Raw genomic sequence first — 20362 nt, forward strand, 5'->3', positions numbered from 1 at the left:
TACACCTCATGCATCCTCCAAATTCACGTGAAAGAAGGTCGCATTCGAAGGCTGCATTCAAAGTGTCCTACTCGCTTTTCTGAATGAGACAGCTTGATGACGTATGCAGCCGAGAAATGTGACCTCCGGAGGACGCAGCCTTCGAAACGAGACACAGCCATTGATTGAACCACGAGTCGTATGGATTACATTTATCCTGCTTTTATGTGCTTTTGGAGCTTCAAAGTTTTGGTCACCATTCACTTGTATGGACCAACAGAGCTGGGATATTCTTCTAAAACCTTCATTTGTTTTCGGCAGTGGTAAGAAAGTCCTACACATCCAAGATAGCAAGAGGGTGAGTAAATTATGAGAGAATTTTAATTTTTGGGTGAACTACTACTATAAGTAACAGCTCTGAACTGAACTAACACTATTATAAGACTCACACGTGCTCTCAGAATGTTTGATGCACTATCACAAAACAAACAAAGCCGAGCTGTGCACATAAACTTTAAAGCGAGTAGCACATGCAGACTAATTATTTAATTAAATCGCAGCCCTTAGCGGGCTTCTCAGGAAACACTGGAGTACATGCACCTTTTTAAAAGACAATTGAACACTTAAACAAAAGTGACTTTTGAGTGATAAAACAGTCTTTCTTGTAACAGATGCTGACATGACATACAACTGTCATGAAAATGTAAATCATTAAAGTAAGAAACATACCTGAAGGAATAAAACCATCTTCATCTCTCTGTTGTTTCTCTAGTGTGTTTTCTTGTTTTATCTCCTTCTGCTTCACTTCCATCTTCACTGGTGTCTGCAGCATCTGCTGACAAACACAACACAATCACATCTGTACCGTTCATCATATCACATCATTTGAAAGCTTACAATCTCAACTTTAAGGATGAAATGAATGTTTAACCTGTAACCTGTCCTCTCTCTCCATCAGCTTTGTCTTCAGTGACGTCACCTCTTTCTTCAGCTCTCTCATGATGAAAATGTAAACACAAACAACACGAACAGCTCTGTAAAACAAAATAAATGTTTCTGAGATGATATAAACATAAATGTGTTTTTTTTCCCGTTTTCATTAAAGCAGGAATATTCTCGGATGTTAGCCTATAACAGGCTTTATTCAACATATAATCACCTTCATTAAACTCATTTATAATCAGTTGATGGGTTTAAAGAGCTCCTACATTAAAATTAAAAAGAATATTCTCAGATTTCTGTATGTTTCTCCTGAAACTGAATATTTTAAATAGTCTGTCACAAAACTGCCCCGTACGGTGACAATAATTCAACGCCAAAGAGAGAAAACATGCACAAAAAATACACACCGAAATAAACAAAAATCTCACAACTTAAATAAAACACATAAAACATATACTACACTGTGCGCTCAAACTGTGAGTTCTTCTTGTGTTTAATGAAGATTTGCAAAACAACTTCTGGTGATTTCCCGCCAACTACTGGACTGGAGTGTGGATGAGTTTAGGAAACCTTTTGGGTTTTATATACATCGTAACATCGCTTTTTACAATAAACAAAAAATGTGTTTAATATTAATGTAAATATATCACATGCACATGTTAATTGCAAATCAAACACTAGACAAATCCTCCATTTATTAATGATTGTCTTTAAAGGCGCACTCAGTAACTTTTGTCTTTGTGTCATCTTGGACTTACACTGACACCTGTCAGCTTGGATGCAGCATCATTTAAAATCAAGTTTTCAGTTTCAGATGTCATTGTAGAATCTAGTATTCACAGTGCAGCCATGATTACTTTAATCAATGACTAAAAGTGTCAAATAACAAGACGGTTACTGAGATTAAGGGAGTAGTATTTGGCTGGTCATGTGCTTCTAACATGGCCGCCCCCATGTGCGGACCCTCTCCATGTAGAATAAAACAGCTTTTATAAGGTTACTGATACGATTGGAGTCTTCATTTTAATGCGAGTGGTCATGATTTCCTACATATATTGCAAAATAACAATTAATGTCTTAAGAAGTTAAACTTTTCTCATGAGGAACAAATTACTGAGTGCACCTTTAATAGTGACAGCAGACAATTACAGGCAAGAAAGTTGATTTAGAAATAACCACAGAACAAAGAATTTCGTTATTTATCTAACTGTCATTAAAATATTTGTACATCTTATGTAATTTTTAGATCTACTTGCGATAACAGATCAAATTGCATTTGGGTTCTTGTACTTTCTCAGCCCAGGCCCAAAAGAAAAAAATTTTGTTTACCTGGGACCCATACTTTCAAAACAGTGCAATATGCTGTATTAGCTACATTTGAATTCAGAAGTTTACATACACTTAGGCTGAAGTAATTAAAACTAAATTTTTAACCACTCCACAGATTTATTATTAGCAAACTATAGTTTTGGCAACTCGTTTAGGACACTTACTTTGTGCATGACATCAGTAATTTTTCCAACAATTGTTTACAGACAGATTGTTTCACTTTTAATTGACTATATCATGATTCCAGTGGGTCAGAAGTTTACATTCACTAAGTTAACTGTGCCTTTAAGCAGCTTGAAAAATTCCAGAAAACGACATCAAGCCAATTAGCTTCTGATAGGAGGTGTACTGAATTGGAGGTTTACCTGTGGATGTATTTTAAGGCCTACCTTCAAACTCAGTGCCTCTTTGTTGACATCATGGGAAAATCAAAAGAAATCAGCCAAGACCTCAGAAAAAAAACTGTGGACCTCCACAAGTCTGGTTCATCCTTAGGAGAAATTTCCAAATGCTTGAAGCTACCATGTTTATCTGTACAAACAATAGTACGCAAGTATAAACACCATGGGACCGCCCAGCCATCATACCGCTCAGGAAGGAGACGCATTCTGTCTCCAAGAGATGAACGTAGTTTGGTGCGAAAAGTGCAAATCAATCCCAGAAAAACAGCAAAGGACCTTGTGAAGATGCTGGAGGAAACAGGTAGACAAGTATCTATATCCACAGTAAAACGAGTCCTATATCAATATATTATGAAAGGCTGCTCAGCAAGGAAGAAGCCACTGCTCCAAAACCGCATAAAAAAGCCAGACTACAGTTTGCAAGTGCAGATGGGGACAAAGATCGTACTTTTTGGAGAAATGTCCTCTGGTCTAATGAAACAAAAATTGAACTGTTCGTTATGTTTGTGAGGAAAACGGGTAAGGCTTGCAAGCCGAAGAACACCATCCCAACCGTGAAGCATGGGGGTGGCAGCATCATGTTGTGGGGGTGCTTTGCTGCAGGAGGGACTGGTGCACTTCACAAAATAGATGGCATCATTAGCAAGGACAATTATGTGGCTATATTGAAGCAACATCTCAAGACATCAGCCAGGAAGTTAAAACTTGGTCGCAAATGGGTCTTCCAAATGGACAATTACCCCAAGCATATCTCCAAAGTTGTTTCAAAATGGCTTAAGGACAACAAAGTCAAGGTATTGGAGTGGCCATCACAAAGCCTGACCTAAATCCAATAGAATATTTGTGGGCAGAACTGAAAAAGCGTGTGCGAGCAAGGAGGCCTACAAACCTGACCAGTTCTCTCTGGAAGAATGGGCCAAAATTCCAGCAACTTATTGTGAGAAGCTTGTTGGAGGCTACCCAAAACATTTGACCCAAGTTAAACAATTTAAAGGCAAGGCTACCAAATACTAACAAAGTGCATGTAAACTTGGGAATGTGATGAATGAAATAAAAGCTGAAATAAATAATTCTCTCTACTATTATTCTAACATTTCACATTCTTAAAATAAAATAGTGATCCTAACTGACCTAAGACAGGGAACGTTTTCTACAATTACAAGTCATGTATTGTGAAAAACTGAGTTAAATGTATTTGGCTAAGGTGTACATAAACATCAGACTTCAACTGTATATCCATTCATTTATACACTTTTAAATGATGAAAATAGTTGTTATATTTAACATTTTAACATTTATACACACTCTCAAATTGTAGATATAACCAAAATCTATGTTTAAACTGGTATTGTACACCCATGAATGAGGTTTTAAATAATTTGGTTTATAAACATGTTTGATTCCTAAAAGCATGACAAGCAATGTAAGCTTCAACAACCCTACCAGAAAATATATCCAAGCATTTTGGCATGTAAACAACTTCGCCAAACAGTTAACACATAAACATCCATCCATTGTTCCCTCGATGGAACATGCAACAGCTGTGACATCTTTTCTCCGTTTACGGACATGACCTATAGATGAAAGGATGATTGACATAAGCCTGGAATTTCGCACCAAATCTGACCAGACAGCTCAAAATACAAATCATATCTTTGCCTCTGCCTCTCGGAGATCTCGGCCTGGATTAAGAAATGTCACCTTAAGCTGAAACTCCTCTTGATCCCAGCCAACCCATTTTAGGTTTTCACGTAACATTAAATGCAAAAGCAAAACAATGCAGCTACATGGAATAAATTACGAAGACAATCCACATAAGATCAGATCATTTTTAAAGGGGATGCAAGGCAGTGATGCAGCAATATCATTTACATATTAAGAGAACACATGATAATTTTAGGCATTTGATTCAAATATACTACACATCCTCACTGCTGGTTCAGGATTTCTTCCTCAAGTTACTTCAGCGTTTAATATCGGTGGTAAACAGATTTCTGTGCATAAGTGCCACCAGTTGCTCTGGTTCTTGTAACTGCCATGGCTTCTGACACGTGATCTAAAGCTTACATATTGGTCAGGGCGTCAAAAAATCGACACACTGCACGTTTCCACTGGCGCGTTGTGAGCGAGCGTTTTCAATTCATTCCTACTGAAGTCGAGCGCCACACTCTCGAGGTTGATTGTGGGATTGACAACAGTGTGGAGAAAGCAATGAGAGCAGTTGAGAGCGTCAAAATAAAAAAAACATTTTATTCCTCAGAACGAAAAACGCTGGGCACAGCCAATCACTGAGCTGAAAGCAGTGACGTCTCTCATAAGCGCTTTTACATGTGAAGATAATGCTGCACCTTCTGCTGGATTCAGTGCTTTAATCACAAGCAGACTTCAAATGATGACTGCATGCATTCACTGTGATTACTGTGGCTGGGTAAGCAAAAGTGAGTAGTTGGATAAAAAAGTACAATAAATCAACACAGTTTTTATACTTTGCGCTTTCGGAAAAAGGTTTGCATTATTCTGACTGTAATGACTATATTGACCGTGAACTGAAAACAATCATGGCTGAGTTTGAAATGGCACACTACATACTACTCTTACCGTTTCTGCCATAGACCGATGTGGCTGAAGCAGTGAAAGTAGTATGGGAAGTGTGCCACACAATCCATCTCGCAAGCGTGGCACTCGGCTTCCATAGGAATGCATTGAAAACACTCATTCACAACGCACCAGTGGAAATGTACGGTGACACAGGCGCGGAGCAAGCTGTTCCTGTTGTGAGCGGCTTTGAGCTAATTTCTTCCACACCAGTGGAAACGTACAGTCACCGTAAAAAAAAAAACCTTCTCTTTGTCACTGCGTGATTCGGCACAAATGTTCGCTCCAGGTGAGAATGGCTCATTAGGAATCCATTGTTTCAATTCAAAATGTTGAATGCATCGAGAAATTGCATGGAAAATTTGCATTTGGTGTGCAAAGGCTTTCACTCTGCGCACAAAGGAAATTGGGCTATCAAGACTTGCTACAGAAAGTGACCACTTTAGAACAATTTTCATTGGTGAAAGGAAAGGAGGAAGAAGCCAATCACAGCTTGCCAGACATGACGATGTCCTGCATGATGATCATGACTGTAGCTCAGTCACAGGCAAATGTCAACTGGAATTGGAGAAATAGTTTCATGATAGAAGCCGCATATAACTACACAAGTTTCTATTAAAGGGGTGTGACTTTATAAGGATTACAAATTATGGGAAATGTTTCATCACTTTGATTTTAAATTCATATTTATAATATTGATGTAATATGATAAAACTGTCAGATGCTGTGCATGTGTGAGAATTCTTCTGGGGAAAGGGGAGGCAACCTCTTCTTTCAGTTCTCATTTCAGAAACAAGCACTGAGATGTTTGTCTGAAATGTGGAACCTCCTGGAGAAAGATGGTCCAATCATGGGGAAGACAAGAAGGCCAGTAGAACCAGAGGAGCCAGAGTTCTCAAAGAAAAGAGGAAACACAAACCAGAAATCTAGAGGAGACTTCCTGGCCTGAAACATAGAGAAGCCCATAATACCACATCTGATAAGAGAACTCCAGACAAGAAAGACCCAGTAGAACTAGAGGACCACCTCAGATTAGAGAACTCTGAGAAGAAGCCCAGAGACTGGAACTTGTATTAGAGAACTCCAGGCAAGAAAAATACAGAAAAATCACTAAATGAGCCTGTACAAATGGAACAAATGGACTTGCAACCACAGTCCTTCTAGAAACACGTATTCTTACAAAAATGGCTGGAAAACACACACACAAAGACATGGACCTTGTTCATGACACAAAGAAAAGACACTACACAACCACACTCATGCACACAAGAGTGCCCCTCTTCCCAACCCAAGAAAGTATATTTTACATAGTACCAAATTAGAGAGGGACCATATGATAAAGAATTGCCTATGGTGATAGAGTTGTAAAACCAGTGGCATGAGGTGATGACCCCACGATGGGCAAGGCTCTTTTTTTGGCCAGCAGGGACAAGGCATCACCACCCTGGGCACCTGCCCAAGTAGGCAGGTGTGACGATGAGTAAACGAAGTGGAGTGGTGGTGATGTAGGGGGCTGAAGCACAGAACTGATAAGCAGAAGGTTGCCGGTTCAACCCCCAGAGCCGCCACCACCACTTTGTCCTTGAGTAAGGCACTTAACTCTAGGTTGATCCAGGGAAATTGTCCCTGTAATAAGTGCACTGTAAGTCGCTTTGAATAAAAGTGTCTGCCAAACACGTTAAGGAAATGGATATGATAATTTTCAGGTGGAAAGCATAAAGGGGGCATACTTTGTTTATTCTTAGTGGTGTGCACGAAAGCAATAAGTCAGCTAAGAGCATACCCTAAAAGGAACGGTCAGTGACTTGGTCACATTGTTCTGTATAAAGAGGTGTAAAATTGTGGTTAGGTGCGATGAAATAGTAGAAAAAACCCACATCTGCAGATGCACATCCTAAATTACAGATTTCAGCAAAATGCTGCAAAGTGGTAAAGGCATCTATTTCCTAGAATTGTATAGTTTGTATAAAACACAAAGTGTTTCGATAAGAGAAATGTAAACTTATCATATCTTTAGGTGTCTACATAGGATGAGAGGCCTCTAGGGACCACCAAGGTCAACACAAGTAACTTGTATAACTTAACACACATATTGAATACATTGATAAAATGAATGTATATTTAAATGAGTACAGTAATGTGCATATATGAATAAGATTTCATAACTGATTATAAGTGATGCCTCATAAGAATATTCCATAACTAAAGCAAAATAAAAGAAAAACATCTTTCATCATTCACCAGAAATTAATTGATCAAATTTATAAAAACTATTCATGACATTTTAAAAAATCCTTACTCCACAACATTTTTCAGAAGTGCAGAAAACTTTTGCACAGTACTGTATATACACAAGTTCTCAATTAATGCAAAGTCCTTCCTCAAATGTTCTTTGTTATACTCTTAGACGATGCTGCTCTATTGGGAGAAATTCCATCTTTGGGTTTATCTGAATTTCCAACTATTTACTTGATCTCGTTGGACCTGAAGATAATTTTGCTCACTGTGACTACAATTATTTTTTACATGTCTACGTAGATTACTTATTGTGCTGAAACTTTTCCCACATGAAGAGCAGTGGTATGATCTCTGTCCAGTATGAATTCTCTCGTGTTTTTTCAGGTTTTGTGACAGAGTGAAACTCTTCCTACAGTGTGAGCACTTGTAAGGTTTCTCTCCAGTATGAATTATTTGGTGCTTTTTCAAGGTGCCAGCTGTCATAAAGGTCTTTCCACATTCAAAGCACACATGAGCCCTTACACCGGTATGAATATTCTGGTGCATTTTAAAATAGGACAGGTGCGAATAACTCTTTCCACAAAAAGTACACTTGTAAAGCTTCTTATTTGTGTGTATTTTCAGATGATTTTTCAGATAATGTGCCACAACAAACGTTTTACCACACTTATCACATTTAAATGGTCTTTCTACAGAGTGACAGCGGAGATGATTTTTGAGTTGACAAGCAAATGCGAAACTTTTCCCACACTGATGGCACATGTAAGGTCTCTCTCCTGTGTGAATTTTCATGTGTACATAAAGCTGTTCTTTATAAAGAAAGCTTTTCCCACACTGATGGCACGTGTAAGGTCTCTCTCCTGTGTGAACTCTCATGTGCATGATAAGCTTGCTTTTACGCATGAAACTCTTTCCACACTGAGAGCAGGTGATAGGACTTTTGGTTGTTCCTTGATGCTTTTTTGGTGAGAAATTAGTCTTTGAGCCACACAAAGATTTTTCTCCAGTTCTGAAATCATGATCATGATGTTTCTGATACTGAAGTTTCTCCTCTTCATTCAGCTTATTCAGTTCTCGACGTTCCTTTATCCCCTTCATCAGCTCTACAATGAACACAGTACATTGACAAATCAATTCAAGAGGGAAAAATGTGCAAAGAAATCAAATTGAACCCTTTTTAATGGCAGAACACAACAAATGAACAGCATTAATTTGTGATTTTGCTGTGCAAACAGTATTTATTTATTATGCCTGATAATTGCATTTCATGATTATAGTCATCAGGGCTTGACATTAACACCCGCCCACCCGCAACAGCAGTGGCAGGTAACTCAGTTACTCAGTTAGATTCAGGTTTATCAGATTCAGGCTGAGTTGATCAATAATGCGTTTTCCAATTTTGAATGCTATGTGCATCAGACGGTTAGAGTACGGACTGTGGGCAGTCTGAGGGCGTGCCGTCTGAGGCTGAGACTAACATTGTTCTGGAAAAAGAAAGTGTGTGAACAGCAATTATGACTATTTTGATGAAGAGAAGATAAGTGAAGTATACTAGGTTTTACCAGATCATTTTATGCACTGCCCCCTGGTCAACCAGCCATTTCTAAAAGTTGTCATTTAAACTGATGTAGCAAAAAGGATTTGGAATTTCAATTCGAATTTGAATTTAAGGAAGTAGAATTAAAATGGAATGAAATTTTAAAAGATTCACAACTTGATTATTGTTTTTTTTTTTATTGCTTGTTAACTGTCAGAAACTCATAGCATAGAGTTAGATTAATGCATTTATTTGAATTCAATTTAGCCTACACAATGTTGATGTGGTGCATTGTTTGGCCATTTGCATAGTTTTATTTACATGTTTGTTGTTGTTGTTGATTTTGTTGTTATGGTAGGTAACTTGTTATTTTGAAATGTCAGCACAAGCTTTTTTTCTCTAATAAAATGATAGATTTGTAAAAGTTTAACATTGTTGTGTTTAATGTACCAAGTGTCGAGGTCTCTGCATGTCATTTTTTCTAAATAATGTTCACGTGATGAGTAAAAATGTGATATTATTGATTTGAGACAGCAAGCACATTGCTTTCCATGAAATAGATGTTTATAGAAATGTACATGAGATGCTCAAAATATTGAACAGTTTGAAAAAATGTAAAGGAAGCAGTTAACAGAGTTTAAGAAATCTTCTTAAAGTTACTAAATGTAAATATATTTTTATTAAATATGCTAAATTAATATGTAATACGTACAGTTAATATGTTAAAGTCGTGGCATGGTGACATTTTAGGTTCAGTTAATTTACTTAAAATGAAGAGGATTAATCCAATTCAATTAAAAAGCAATGCAAACATAATTTCTTTAAGTTCTACAAACATTGATACAGGTATCGATACAGATTTCCCGATTCGATTCCGATTCACAAGCTCTCGAGTCGATAGAGTTATATGGGTATATTTCAGTTATAATGTTCCTTTTGCTTAAATATGAAAGAAATTCTCTCCCAATTTTACAATCTTTTTTTTTTTTTTTTGCAATTAACAATTTTTATTGATTCAAAGAAAATAACACAACAGAGAAAAACACAACACATACACACCGAATCAACATTTAACTTTTAACCCTCACTAATATCCCTCCCCAAACACCAACCCCAAAGAACACCCTTGTGGTCACATAAAATAACACACACTGAGAAACAAGTCCCCCAACCCCAGCCTTCTATCTGTCATCTCATCAAAAGCCGCCACCCTCCCCATGTCCGCACACCACTCCGAAAATGGTGGTGATCCGTATGACTTCCAACCCCTTAAAATAATTTGTCTGCCAATCATCATGCTAGTCAGAACCCAATTTTTTATATATTTGTCCCGCAAATTTATAGCTGCCTCATCACCCAAAATACAAAGTCTGGGGCAAAGAAAAACGTCCCACAAATAATTCTGAACCTTTAACCAAAACTCTTGTATCTTAACACATCCCCAAAAAACATGGGTTGTGTCTCCAACTTCTGACTGGCATCGCCAGCAGGTGGGTGTGTCTTTAAAACCAAGCCTATATAATCTAGAGGGGGTCCAATAAAATCTATGTAAAAACTTAAACTGCATAAGGCGCACCCTTGCATCTCTAGATGCAGACTTGACATTTTTTTTAATCTTAGTCCACACTCCCTCCAAAACCAAGTTTAAATCTTAATCCCATAATCTCTTGATAGAAGTTAAAGCTCCGTCCCCCAGACTGTGAATTAGCAGGGAGTAATACACTGATGCCTCATGACCTTTTCCAAAAGCAGTAATCACCACTCCAAGAGTATCTGCTGCTTTAGGGGTGTGTAAACTACTCCCAAAAACAGTACAGAGCAGCTGTAAATACCTGTAAAACTGAGATCTGGGAATCCCAAAATGATGACCCAAATTCTCAAAAGATCTCAACACTCCACTCTCATATAGGTCACCGAGTGTAGTAACCCCCCTCACAATCCACTCTGACCAACAGAAAGGGGACTTGTTGAGTCCATATGCTTGAGGCAACATTTAAATAAATGTCCAAATTAAATACTCTGGCCACCCTTGTCCAAATCACATGCAAATGTGAGATAACGGGGTGTGACTTAACTTCCAAATTTTACAATCTTAAGTTTACAGGGCACCTTCTTATTAGGTACATTATGAAAATATAAATTTTACTAATTATATTTTATTAGTTTTTCATCTTTTTGGTCAAGTTTTTGGCTAACAAATCCATGTATTCAATAAACAAATAAGATATTCTAATTCATGTATTTTTTTGTTTTGTTACATATTTATTGTTTATTTGCACAATTTGTTCTATTTACACGTATTCACATTTGTTGAACATGCTAAAACCATTACTGTCTCTTTAACAAAAAAACAGGCATTTCTGTAAAGAGCGTCTGAAGATGAGTGCATGTTAATGAGAGAGGAATCGAATGGCTTTATCTCATTTGTGCCATGCATGATTAAAATTAAATGTTTATTTTTTGTTGTTTATCATCAACAACTAACTGTAGAGGACCGAAGGGGTTTTAAAAGAGACATTATTCCATGACAAATGTGTTGCGTGGACTTCATCTTTGGGCACACGTTACAGAAAACAACTTTTACTCTCAGCATGCAGTGAAAGGATCTCGCTGCCGAATACTTCACCAATATACTATACAATCGCATTTTGAATTATAATTTATTTATTTTTTTGTTATCTAAATACAACATGGTCGACCATCTCCGGTGCTGTATAGCAAAAATAAAATCTTTTGATGGCTATGTTCATTTTATTTATTTATTTTAAGAGAAATTGTATGTCTAAGTGAAATATTTTTGTTTTGTTTTGTTTTCTACCTATTAGGAATAATTAGGCAACTGTCACAAACTGTGTTTTGGACCAATGACATTTTGTGATTGTGTTGAATTTCTTAATTCAGAAATTCTGAATTTTGCACAACACTGTGTGGCTAATCACAGACATTTTGATCATGTATGTGTTTATGCAAGTGATTTTTGGGTCTTCTACTCTATTTACCCTGTACATCAAATAAAGATCATAATATAATCAATATGTTTACCCAGCTCTAGTCCAGTACATACAGTATGTGGCAAGTCAAATAAAAAAGTAGTTAAAGTACTAAAAGTAGTAGCTTGCTTCTTGAATAACAGTACTTAAGGATGAGGCGATTTATCAAATTTCAATACTTCGTGAATAAAGAAAATATTTTGAAATTTGCAACACTGTTTTCTGTCCATGTGATCATTAATGAAATGACCCTTCAAACATCATAATCTCTCTATCAATTAATCTGAACCCTACTGTGCTTTTTTCTACACTGTTTCCATCAAAGATGAGGCGACTCCACTTTCATTGAATAATGTGTTAGGGGTGTACCAATCCAAATTCGTCTTAAGTCTGTGATCGGCCGAACGTGCCTAGAATCAGGAGCAATCTTTTTGGTGGCACGCAGGGAGTCACACGTGCACACTGCTCCTCTAATGAATGAGCGCTTTCTCAGACCTTGAAGCATGACAGAGTGGCATTTGGAGGGTGAGTTGTTGGCAATTCTAAACATTCACATATTTAAACTTTCAGACATGATGTAATACAGATGAATATGCAGGTTTGTTTTTAAAAATGTGTAAGAATTACACGTGTATGAATATTATGTTGCCCATTTTCTAGAGTCATTATGGTAGTAATTCTTTTTCTCCCAATTTGGAATGCCCAATTCCCAATGTGCTTTTTTTAAGTCCTCGTGGTCGCATAGTGATTCGCCTCAGTCCGGGTGGCGGAGGACGAATCCCAGTTGCCTCCGCATCTGAGACCGTCAACCCGCGCATCTTATCACGTGGCTTGTTGAGCGCATTGCCACAGAGACATAGCGCATGTGGAGGCTTAACGCCATCCACCACGGCAACCACGCTCAACTCACCACGCGCCCCACCGAGAACGAACCACATTATAGCGACCACGAGGAGGTTACCTCATGTGACTCTACCCTCCCTAGCAACCGGGCCAATTTGGTTGCTTAGGAGACCTGGCTGGAGTCACTCAGCACACCCTGGATTCGAACTCGCGACTCCAGGGGTGGCAGTCAGCGTCAATACTCGCTGAGATACCCAGGCCCCCAACAAAGGGCTCTTTTGAAAAAATTGGTATCGGCCGATCTTAGTGTTAAATAAATCGGAGATCGTATCGGCCTCCTGATCGGAGCACCACTATAATGTGTCTTAATATCCTTTCTGTTCTTTACAGTCAGATAAAAAAGTTAAAAGAAATATAAACACAGCATGGATGTGCTAAAGAAACCGGGAGATTCTCGTTAATGTTCGCTGAACCGGAACACTGTGATAAGCTCGTTGAACCCTTAAAGTGACAGTAACCTTTTTAGCGTTTCTTATACAAATTAATTTAAACTTAATGTTATTACTTGTAAATTGTGCACATTATTTCAAACACTGATAGCTCATATCATTATTATATATACAATTTCATAATAAAATATAAATTAGAAAATAAACTATTATATTTTTTCATTTAAGTGTTATTATATCGAATTGAGATGATATCAAATCGTGAACCTCATATTGTATATCGAACCAAATCAAGAGATAACCATATCGTCCCATTCCTAACAGTACTTAACATCTCTTTTTGTGTTCCATGGTAAAAAAAAAAAAAGACTTTAAAAAAAAGATGAGGGTGAATAAATGAACTATCCCTTTAAGTCGTTAATTAAAAGAAAAGAAAAAGACTTAAAGCAGACTTTAATCCATTCACCTACAGAACTGTTTCAACTGGGGAAATACCTTCTAAAAAGACAACTGAGAGCTTCGAAAATTACAATAAAAACTTTTAGTGTGACTTTTAAATGACAAAAACCATAAATCTTGCAAGAGATCCTAACATGACAGTCGATTGACATGAAAATGTAAAACATTAAAGGAAGAAACATACCTGGAGGAAAAAAATCATCATAATCTTCATCACTCTGTTGTTCCTCTAGTGCATTTTCTTCTTTTATCTCCTCCTGTTTCACTTCAATCTTCACTGGTATCTGCAGCATCTGCTGTTCTCCAGTGTTACAGACAGAAGTCAGAGACTCTGTGGAGGTTTGATCAAAAATATTAATGTTAGTAGTCGACCCCACTAATCGATTAGTCAGTTGTTGGATGACTAGTTGATTAGTTGACCACCATGGCACATCCGTAATTCAAAGATATTTATTCTTACAAGGAGTGTTTTGGGTTAATACATGTTAAACTATTGACAGCATTTGTGGCATAATGTTGATTACCACAGAAAATTATTAAGATTCATCCCTCTTTTTTTCTAAAGTACAAAATTGCGTGCAGTAAGCCACATACAATGAAAACGGGTCAATTACACATAACATTAAATACTATGGATGTGCCAAGGTGGTCGACTAATCGACTAGTTGTCCAACAACTGACTAATCGATTAGTGGGTTTGACTAATAACATTAATATTTTTAGTGGTGGTGGGTTTTAATGGGAGACACAATTCTCAAATTAATTGAGAGACGCAACTTCTCAGAGAGTGTTTTTGCGTGATTATAGCTCGCTGTGCTTAAAAGTGAATAACAGTCTGCAGTAAAACCCTCTGCAAGGACTTTCGTCTCTTTAATGCTTTACGTTTAGTCCATTTATGCACCGCTGCTGTTACAGCAAAGCGCCTCATCAACAAAACATTACAAGATGATCACTGTAGGACATTTAATCCTCTGCTGTGAGTAATGTTCTCATATTTGAGGTGCTTTGAAGAGATTAAAGTCTTTTGCTGATTCTGTCTGAAACTGCTTAAATTAATAGTTGCAGTAAAATATGTTTAAACTGCCTAATGTCATGAACTAGATATGTACCCGTGTTATACTGCAGTTCCACGCTTTTGAGTGTGCACTGCGCAGCGAGGAACGCCTTGAAACTCCCAAGCTATCGGTTTACATTGAAGCGCATCATTGTGCATTCAAGATGCGCATAAATGATTTTGTGCCACTCTGTATTGAAGCCTTTCTTATTTTTGTATTTTTTTTTTTTTACAATGATAGTTTTGTGCAATAAGACATTATCATTATTATTTTGATCCCCTTTTCTCCCCAATTTGGAATGCCCAATTCCCACTACTTAGTAGGTCCTCATGGTGGTGCGGTTACTCACCTCAATCCGGGTGGCGGAGGACAAGTCTCAGTTACCTCCACTTCTGAGACCGTCAATCTGCACATCTTATCACATGACTCGTTGTGCATGACAAAGCGGAGACTCACAGCATGTGGGCTATTCTCCGTGATACACACATAACTCACCACGTGCCCCATTGACAGCGAAAACCACTAATCACGATCACGAGGAGGTTACCCCATGTGACTCTACCCTCCCTAGCAACCGGCCCAATTTGGTTGCTTAAGAGACCTGGCTGGTGTCACTCAGCACGCCCTGGATTCGAACTCGTGACACCAGGGGTGGTAATCAGCGTCAATACTCGCTGATCTACCCAGGCTCCCTCATACATTATATTTTATTATCACCAACTAGTCGACTAGTCGTTCAAACAACAGAACGATTAATTATGAAAATTGGTAGTTTTGCACATCCCTATTAAATACACACCGTTTTTCAAAAGGATAACCAAAATACTTAAGCATCATGCATGTTAACATGACTCAAGTCTGATAAAATTGCCTACTAACCTTGTCTCTGTAAGTAACTCCCTTGTCATGACGACATATTGTCGGTAAACCATGTAGGCGTAAATCCTGCGAACTTTCGCCCCATGTGAAGGAAACAAATAAGAGAGCTGACATGACTTTTCATGAGTTTTCAGTTTTCATCATTGTCTTCTGTTTTTGAACAAGCTGTCGTGTTATCCTGTCCATTACCAGACACATCGACAAGAAGCGATGGAATCAGCACTCTGTCTAAACAAGCCTCTCCTCATGTCTGGAGCTAAGAAACACTCACGCTGGTCCGGTTATGGACTTCTCTCATATCTGCTCTGTTATTGAGCTTGTATTTTGAATTCTCCGCTGTAATGTGAGATCATCCATGAGGCAGCGCTGTGACTGGATGGAAGTGTTCCTTCTCATGAATAAATGCTCAGAATCTACTGACGTACATGTGTACTGTCCTACCAATCATAAATCCTAGTTTACGCATTTACTTCGTTTTATGTGACTGCTTCAACTTTCGTTTTTTTAGATCAGAAGAATGAAATGGCTCAATAAAATGAAAAAACAACTTACACCTAACAATAAACATAATGAGTGCTAATATTGATTTCAATCATGGTTGGGAGGGTTACTTTTGAAATGTATTCCACTGATTACAGATTACATGCTGTAAAATGTAATTTGTAATGTATTCCGTTAGAATACTCAAGGTCAGTAACGTATTCTAAATACTTTGGATTACTTCTTCAGCACTGGTAGATTTTTTTTCATTTGTTTTGACTATAAAAACTCTGGCAGTACAGTAAGACAAAATACACGTTAAAAATACATTCTCTGAAAAACCTAAATGTCTTATGAAGTGTTGTTTCTAAAACAAGATAAAGAAATTTTAGATATTCTTACAGAAAAACATTAAAAAAAATGTATCATTAAGAACAAGACTTTTTGCTCTAATATCAAAGGTCTTACTACAGAAAACAAATTATTATTTTTTTTTTTATATATATATAATCAAGCCTGGTAACAGGTGCATGTAAAATGGCTAGAAAAAGCATTTTACCTTAGCATAAACCTAATATTCCCATGACAATTTACGCAAAGTTTATTTCTATTTTTGCTGCTCCAAACTTACTTCTCTGTCTGCTCGTATGAATGTAACACATCATAAGAAAGTGTTTCACCGCTGTTCAAATGCACTTTGGATCGCGTCATTTATATGTATAAATGTTTTCCATCTGAAAGGACTAAATATTAAATTAAACAAATGACAATAAAATGCAAAGTAATCTCTTCAGTAATCAAAATACTTTTTGAATGTAACTGTATTCTAATTACCAATGACTTAAATTGTAACTGTAGTGGAATAAAGTTACTTATATTTTGTATTTTAAATACTTAATCCCGTTACATGTATTCCGTTACTCCCCAACCCTGTTTACAATGATGTGCAACCTGTACATATCTGTTATTTTGTGTGTGTGTGTGTGTGTGTGTGTGTGTGTGTGTGTGTGTGTGTGTGTGTGTGTGTGTGTGTGTGTGTTTTATGACCCTTTAAAAAGAGACAGGGTTAGGTCACCAGGCCTAAGGGTTCAAGACAGAGCTTTTTTATTTATTTATTTTTAAGAAACATACCTGAAGGAAAAAAATCACCATCCTCATCACTGTGTTCCTCTTGTTTTATCTCCTCCAGCTTCACTTCCATCTTCACTGGTGTCTGCAGCATCTGCTGACAAACACAACACAATCACATCTGTACCATTCATCATATCACATCATTTGAAAGCTTACAATCTCAACTTTAAGAATGAAATGAATGTTTAACCTGTAACCTGTCGTCTCTCTCCATCAGCTTTGTCTTCAGTGACGTCACCTCTTTAAAAATACATATTAAAATAAATATAAATCTCTCAAATGATGTAAAACACATTAAACATGCACCGAACTGACTGCTCAAACTGTGAGTTCTTCTTGTGTTTAATGGCGGTTTGCAAAACAACTAATGGCGCTTTCCCGCCAACTACTGGACTGGAGTGTGGATGTGGTGTTTTGATTTTGTTTTTTTATTAAGTATTCAAATGTTCGCATTAAAATCATAAAATCACTTATTACAAACAAAAATGTCTATTTCTTACTACATGTATGTGCAAATGTAAGATTCACAAACATATAAGTAATTACTCAGAAAAGGAATTGGTTTGTTTTGAGTCAATTAGTGGAAGCAAAGACTTAGTAAAGTTTAGTAAGTCATTTGTTAGTCTCAGTCTCAGTCAGACTAATAGTCTAATGGTCCATGTAATGCTTTAAGGCCCAAACTTACTCTACGTAAGTATGTGAACACAGACGCATTTTGCTACGCAAGTTTGATTTCACGCGTCATTGCTGTGAAATGTGTCAGAGCGTAATTCATAACCTAACGCAAATAGGTTACGCACTGTATTTTTAGCGTTGCCGCAAGGGGCACTAAAGTGGATTTTCTTTTTTCAATCAACAGCTGTCATGGCGGAGCAGCAATTTGAGGAGAGTCTTGCCGAACAAGTTAGATTATACAAACATATTTTTCTGTCATCTTTTTAGCAAAAGCACACTCCTCAAATGTCAGCATGTTGACTCCACCACATCCAGTTTCATGGGGCCTAAAAAACTTTCACATTCATTGAAGCAAAACAATTGAAATAGGGGAAATATTTCATTATTAAATAAATATTTTTCTCCAAAACATGTTGGGCACAATTATTGGCACCCTTAGAAATTCTTTTGAGTAAAATATATCTTAAGTATATTTATATAAATTTTAGTGCACCTGGGTGACTAGGAACATGAAATTGTTCAGCCATTACTTCATGTTTCACAGGGGTATAAATATGAGGTAACACACAGGCCAAATTCCCTTAATCATAAATCACATTGGGTTAGACTAAAGAATATAGTTCTGATGTCCGGCAAAATGATTTTGAGTTTCACAAAATGGGAAGTGGCTATAAGAAAATAGCCAAAGCATTGAAAATGCCCATTTCCACAATCAGGGCAATAATTAACAAGTTCCAGTCAACTGGAGATCTTAAGAATCAGCCTGGAAAAGGACGTGTGTCTATATTGTCTCCATGCACAGTGAGGAGGATGGTTCAAGTGGCCAGAGAATCTCCAAGGATCACAGCTGGAGAATTGCAAGAATAAGTTGGGTCTTGGGGTCAGAAAGTCCCCCAAAAAATATCAGACATCACCTACATCACCACAAGTTGTTTGGGAGGGTTTCAAGAAAAAAAGCCTCTGCTCTCATCCAACAACAAACTCAAGCATCTTCAGTTTGTCAAACACTACTGGAACTTCAAATGGGACATATTTCTATGGTGAGATTAAACCAAAAAAAAGGGCTTTTTGGCAGCAAACACCAGAGATGGGTTTGGCACACACAGAGATGAAGTAGTTCCCAATGCCCATGGTTAAAGGTGTTGCTGGATCTTTAATGTTGTGGGGCTGTTTTTCTGCCAGAGGTCCTGGACATCTTGTTCGGATACATGGCATCATGGACTCTATCGAATACCAAACAGATACAAAATCGAAACCTGACTGGCTCTGCCAGAAAGCTTACAATGGGCCCTGGTTGGATCTTCCAGCAGGATAGTGATTCAAAACAAACATCAAAATCAACACAAAAATGGTTCACTGACCTAAATCAAGGTTCTGCCATGGCCATCCCAGTCCCCTGACCTGAACCCCATAGAAAATTTGTGAAGTGAACTGAAGAGGAGAGTCCGCCAACATGGAACTCTGAATTTGAAGGATCTGTAGAGATTCTGTATGTAGGAATGGTCTCAGATCCCATGCCAAGTGTTCTCCAACCTCATTAGGCATTATAGGAGAAGGCTCAGAGCTGTTATCTTGGCAAAGGGAGGTTGCAAAAAGTATTGAATAAAAGGGTGCCAGTAATTATGGCCAATGCGTTTTGGAGAAAAATATTTATTTAATAATGAGATATTTGCCCTCTTTCAATTGTTTTACTTCAGTTAAAGGTTAGATTTTTGTGATTTTTTTTTAATGAAAGATCAAAAAGATAAACAATGCAGTTTTTTTTCACAGCCTTTTATGCTCATATTTACCAAGGGTGATGACTACGCATTGGCCATGCGCTCACGTCTGCGTCTGCGAACTTGTGTGAAGTACGTTTGGGCCCTTACAGTTTCTTTTTCAGACCATACCAATCGAAATGCAAAAATAGAAAAACTTTTTTCCGGTTACTTCAAGAATGTGTATTTGTCCTTTTCTCTCATTTTCTTCAATTTGATTTTTCTAAATTGTGAGTTTAGAGATGATTTTCAAAAATAATTGACTCACCCATTTTCAAATTGTCAATTTTTTTGTCTTGCAATTTGCACTGTGAGCTGAACTAGTAGCGCGGGGTATGGGTTAGGGAATGGACTGCATGTACGTTGAGGAGTAGTTTAAAAGGCTTGCCCAGGAGCCGAAGGCACACATGCCACCTTTGCCACGCAGTGGAGTTGGAACACGGGCACTAGCAAGAGTGTGGACAAACCATTCGTGTGACCCACTGAGTGCCAACTTGGCACCAAGCACATCTCTACATTTTAAGTTGGTCACGCAAGCACAAAGGGTTCAGCTTTGCGTTGTGTACTCCGCGCAGTGAATGATAGGAGTTTGATCTCTTGCTGGCTGGCAGAAGCTGGCACTG

At 37.6% G+C, this 20362-nt stretch overlaps 2 protein-coding genes across 3 annotated transcripts in view; both read right to left on the bottom strand.

The window, feature by feature from the left end:
• The window catches only part of LOC127420295 (zinc finger protein 501-like), a 379903-nt gene extending 362252 nt beyond the window's left edge, over positions 1 to 17651 (bottom strand). Inside the window, exons 1-2 of the transcript XR_007893788.1 lie at positions 17498 to 17651; positions 17308 to 17398 (exon numbers count right to left, since the gene is read on the bottom strand). The gene's annotated coding sequence lies outside the window, so the exon portion shown is untranslated. The remainder of the gene's footprint in view (positions 1 to 17307; positions 17399 to 17497) is intronic.
• Positions 1579 to 20362, bottom strand: part of LOC127420319 (gastrula zinc finger protein XlCGF57.1-like) — a 44132-nt gene continuing 25348 nt past the window's right edge. The window contains exons 1-2 of one of the 2 annotated variants that reach the window (XM_051662523.1): positions 13947 to 17300; positions 3163 to 8587 (exon numbers count right to left, since the gene is read on the bottom strand). In XM_051662523.1, coding sequence (XP_051518483.1) covers positions 7692 to 8587; positions 13947 to 14055 — 1005 coding nt within the window. In that variant the 5' untranslated portion in view covers positions 14056 to 17300 and the 3' untranslated portion in view covers positions 3163 to 7691. Of the gene's footprint in view, positions 8588 to 13946; positions 17301 to 20362 lie in introns of those variants that run through there. The other variant, XM_051662522.1, reaches the window with a different exon arrangement.

Source organism: Myxocyprinus asiaticus, chromosome 29 (assembly GCF_019703515.2).
Source record: "Myxocyprinus asiaticus isolate MX2 ecotype Aquarium Trade chromosome 29, UBuf_Myxa_2, whole genome shotgun sequence".
NCBI lineage: Eukaryota > Metazoa > Chordata > Actinopteri > Cypriniformes > Catostomidae > Myxocyprinus > Myxocyprinus asiaticus.